Genomic DNA, 5132 nt, shown 5'->3' on the forward strand with positions numbered 1-5132 from the left:
TGCTGGAGAATCTGAGATAACAAGGTGTAGAGCTGGATGAACACAGCAGGCCAAGCAGCATCAGAGGAGCAGGAAGGCTGACATTTCGGGCCTGATGCTGCTTGGCCTGCTGTGTTCATCCAGCTCTACACCTTGTTATCTCTTGCTTAAAAGGATGATAGGTTTGGACAGGAATGGAATATTTGAAGGAATATTTGTTCTTTAACCAGATCTATGTTTAAATAATGGTGCAGTGGAGTGGGAAAGGGACTGAGTGGGATGGGAGAGTAACCACCGGAAGTGGCTGGAAAGGGAAAACCAGTAAAACTAGTCGATGAGAACATACTGGTCTGCCTTGTCTTGTATATTCAGAATGGAGGACCAGTCTGACCAGTATGTCCACTTCTAAGTCTTACTGTTTTTGTTTTACAGGTTTTGTCCCGTCTGGGGTCAGGAGGCTGAGGTACAATATTTACACACACTTGATGATGAGTATGAAATGGAGGAACACTGAAAGGCTTTTCATTTCTTTAGGCCAAGGGCAACATCCACTTCTTCTTCAGCCTGCAGGGTGTGCCATTGTGCTATGGGACGCCTTGGATTGGCCAGCATGTCTGACCAATGGCGAAGCTCTGCAGCCGTGCTGTTATAGCCCACAAAGACCTTCCCGATGGCATCGTTCTTGCCAATCTTGTCGTAGTCCAGGACAGTGACAACAACCTGCACCTTCTGTGGGAGAATAAACACAGGAGGTGGTTACAAGGAGATGGTAACATAAAGCTGCTCTTTACAGATTCAGTTCTGTCCAATTGTCATGATCCAGTTCCACTTCCATGACATTAGGACCACTTGTTCTGTGTGTAGGAACTCTGTAAATCATGGAATCATAGGGAGAATGTGCAAACTCCACACAGACAGTTGCCCAAGGCTAGAATTGAACCCGGGTCCCTGGTACTGTGAGGCAGCAGCGCTAACCACTGAGTCACCATGCCGCCCTTGAGGTCTGTCACGTTCAGTCAAAGCTGAAGTTTCAGAGCCTCCTGGTATTTACACAGATTGGAGACTGACACTGTGCTGTTAGCAAATGAGTTCAAAATCATAGAATCATACAGTACAGAAGAGGACCTTCAGCCCATCCAGTCAGTATTGCCAAAAATACACCACTATCTACACTAGAGATAACAAGGTGTAGAGCTGGGTGAACACAGCAGGCCAAGCAGAATCATAGGAGCAGGAAGGCTGATGTTTCAGGTCTAGACCCTTCTTCAGAAATGCTATCTACACTAGTCCCACTTTCCAGCACTTGGGCCATAGCCTTGAATGTTATGAGACTTCACATGATCATCCAAGTACTTTTTAAAGATTGTGTGAAGTTTCTCACCTCAACTACCTTCCCAGGCAATGTATTCCAGAACACCATCACTCTCTGGGCGAAAACAAACGGTTCCTCAAATCCTCTGTAAACTCCTACCTTTCACTTTAAAATTATGCTCCTCATTACTGACCCTTTTACTAAGGAGAAAAGCTCTTTCTATTCATGCTGTCCATGCCTCTCATAATCTTACACACTTCAACCAAATCCCCCCTTAGCCTTCTTTGTTCTAAAGAAAACAATCCGATCCAATCTAATCTCTCTTGATCATAGGGATGAAGGGCTTGTCGTATGAGGAGTGGTTATAGGACTCAGGGTCTGTACTCAGTGGAGTTTAAAACAATGAGGGGGAGTCTGATTGAAACTTACAGAATACTGAGAGGCCTCGATAGACTGGACGTGGAGAAAATGTTTCCACTAGTAGGAGAGATTAGAACCTGAGGGCACAGCCTCAGGGTGAAGGAATGACCTTTTAGGAGTAATTTCTTCAGCTAGAGGATGGATAATCTGTGGAACTCAATGCTGCTGAAGGCTATGGAGACCAAATCATTCTCAGTATTTAAGACAGAGATTTCTAGGTTCTTGATTAGTAAGAGGATCAAGAATTACAGGGAAAAGGCAGGAGAATGTGGTTGAGAAACATATCACTGTGATTGAAAGGCAAAGCAGACTGAATGGCCTGATTCTGTTCCTCGATCTTATGGTTTTATGGTTATAATTGTAAAAGCAACCGTGTGTAACTTATACCAGTGAAGGCTCCAGGTAGCAGTGATAGGGGAATTTTCCAGTTGGCTCAGTCCTGCTCAGTACTTTTGATGTCACGAAGACAGTTTTTTTTTAACTGTCCAGCAGCTGGAATTGTTATTTAATCAAGCAGTGGCTTGTGGTAAGGTGAGAAACGTCACCATTTTCTTTATTGTCTCAAAACAGTTAAAAGGCCCTCACTCATTTTCTGATGCTAACTATGAGTGATTATATTAATTGTGCATTGGTAATTAACAATATTTCTGGATGATATTGAAAATGATGTTTTTGCTGTTAGTGTTGCCCTGTGGAAGCAGGTGTCAGACATCTCCAGGACATCTCTGCAGGAGTTCCTCAGGGTAGTATACTAGGCCCAACCATCTTCAGCTGCTTCATCAATGACCTTCCCTCCATCATAAGGTCAGAAATGGGAATGTTTGCCAATGATTGCACAATGTTCAGCACCATTTGTGACTCCTCAGATACTGAAGCAGTTCAGGTTCACATGCAACAAGACCTGGATCATATTCATGTTTGGAATGACAAGTATAACATTTGCAACACACAAATGCCAGGCAATAACCACCTCCAACAAAAGAGAAACCTTTCATCCTTGACATTCAATGGTGTTACCATCACTGAATCCCCCACTATCAACATCCTTGGGGTTACCATTGACCAGAAACTCAACGGGACTCACCATATTAACACAGTGGCTACAAGAGCAGGTCAGAAGCTGGGAATACTGTGGCAAGTAACTCACCTCCTGACTCCCCAAAGCCTGTCCACCATCTACAAGGCACAAGTCAGGAGTGTGATGGAATATTCCCCACTTGCCTGGATGGGTGCAGCTCCAACAACACTCATGAAGCTTGACACCATCCAGGACAAAGCAGCCGCTTGATTGGCATCACACCCACAAACATCCCACTCCCTCCACTACTGACGCTCAGTAGCAGCAGTGTGTACTATCTACAAGATGCACTGCTGAAATTCATCAAAGATCCTCAGACAGCATCTTCCAAACCCACGACCACTTCCATCTAGAAGCAGATACATGGGAACATCACCACGTGCAAGTTCCCTTCCAAGACACTCACCATCCTGACTTGGAAATCTATCACCGTTCCATCAGTGTCGCTGGATCAAAATCCTGGAATTCCCTCCCTAAGGGCATTGTGGGTCCACCTACAGCACATGGACTGCAGCGGTTCAAGAAGGCAGCTCACCCCCACCTTCTCAAGGGGCAACTAGGGACGGGCAATAACTGCTGGGCCCAGCCAGCGACACCCAAGTCCCATGACTGAATAAAAAGATGATGACAGTTGCATGAGTGCCGCTTTGCATTGAGAAGTTTAAGGGATAATCTAACTGAAGTATGTGAAAGATTATGAGGATCCGATGGGGTAGGTGGACCGAAATTATTTCCTCAGTGGAAAAGTCCAGAGCCTTGAAATTAAAATAAATTAGCCCTTTATTTAGAAAGGGCAGTAGAAATTTGGAACTCTGATTTCCTGAAAAGGCTGTGGGTGTTGAGGGTCAGTTGGAACTTTCAGGATTGACAGATCTTTGAGGTCATTTCTGAAGGGATATAGATTATTGACAGATTAGCAGTGACTGTTGAACAGTGGCACATTAATAGGGGGCTTTATGGCTTCCTCAAGCTCCTTTTGTTTTAATTTATTTACAGGATGTGGATGTTACTAGCCAAGCCAGCTTTTATTGCCCACCCCTAATTGCCCAGAGGGCAGTTAAGAGTCAACCACATAGTTGTGGGTCTGGAATCACATGTAGGCCAGGCCAGGTAAAGATGGCAGTTTCCTTCCCAAACAAACATTAGAATAGAGTCCTGACAGTGTGGAAACAGGCCCTTTGGCCCAACAAGTCCACACCCAACTACAAAGCATCCCACCCAGACCCATCCCCCTACAACCCACCTAATCTACACATCCCTGAACATTATGAGCAATTTAGCATAGCCAGTCCACCTAACCTGCACATCTATTGGGAGGAAACCCACACAGACACAGGGAGAACGTGCAAACTCCACACAGACAGTCGCCCGAGGGTGGAATCAAACCCGGGTCCCTGGCACTGTGAGGCAGCAGTGCTAACCACTGAGCCACCGTGCTGCCCCTTACTAACATTAGTGAACCAGCGACAAAAATAGAAATTGCTGGAAAAGCTCAGCAGGTCTGGCAGCATCTGTGGAGAGAAATCAAAGTTAATGTATCAGATCAAGTGACTCTTCCTCAGAACCAGGTGGGTTTTCCCTGTAATAATTAACATCGGTCATTGTTAAATCACAGATTTCTACTGAATTCAAATTCTACCCATAGTAAGATTTGAACCCAGGTCCCCAAAACATTAGGTGAGTTTCTGGTTTAATAGCCTGGCAATGATACCACTAGGCCATTGCCTTACCTTCTCTATTAAAGGAAGTTACCTTCCAACAAGCAGGTGAGGTTTCTCTCTATAATTTAAGTTGGACACGGTCAATTCTTTTGTTTGTTCTTGTGTCCAAACTGGACTGAGCAGCAACAGCAATGCAGCAATTGCAAAGTTAGTATTAAGCCTCAGTCTCCAAGCAGAAGGATTTTGTAGCTCCCAGAAACAGTGATGAGTTTGATTGAGATCCTTCACACTTAAAGAGAAAACGCTAAATATTTATGCTGTATAAAATCTTACCGCACAGGAGGAGGCCAATCAGCCCCTGGCTATCTCTTTGAAAGTTAGTTTGTTAACCCCACAGCCCTGCTCCTTCTCCATGGCTGTGCCATACTTTCCTGTTTAATTTATTGATCAATTTCCTTCTGAAAGTTTTCGCCAAATCTGATCTGAGCAGTTTTTTAGACAGTGCATTCTGGATCAAAACAATTCATGACATAAGAAGAATTCTCTTCAGCCTCCGAGATAGTAGGAACTGCAGATGCTGGAGAATCTGAGATAACAAGGTGTAGAGCTGGATGAACACAGCAGGCCAAGCAACATCATAGGAGCAGGAAGGCTGACGTTTCGGGCCTAGACCCTTCATCGA

General features: G+C 44.7%; 1 protein-coding gene across 1 annotated transcript in view; it reads right to left on the reverse strand.

The window, feature by feature from the left end:
- Nucleotides 1-123: 123 nt before the first annotated feature.
- Nucleotides 124-5132, reverse strand: part of LOC109918688 (synaptotagmin-A-like) — a 5545-nt gene continuing 536 nt past the window's right edge. Inside the window, exon 2 of the mRNA XM_020518622.2 lies at nucleotides 124-708. Within this exon, the coding sequence (XP_020374211.1) occupies nucleotides 502-708 (207 nt within the window). The 3' untranslated portion in view covers nucleotides 124-501. The remainder of the gene's footprint in view (nucleotides 709-5132) is intronic.

Source organism: Rhincodon typus, unplaced genomic scaffold, assembly GCF_021869965.1.
Source record: "Rhincodon typus isolate 14 unplaced genomic scaffold, sRhiTyp1.1 hic_rhity00006438, whole genome shotgun sequence".
NCBI lineage: Eukaryota > Metazoa > Chordata > Chondrichthyes > Orectolobiformes > Rhincodontidae > Rhincodon > Rhincodon typus.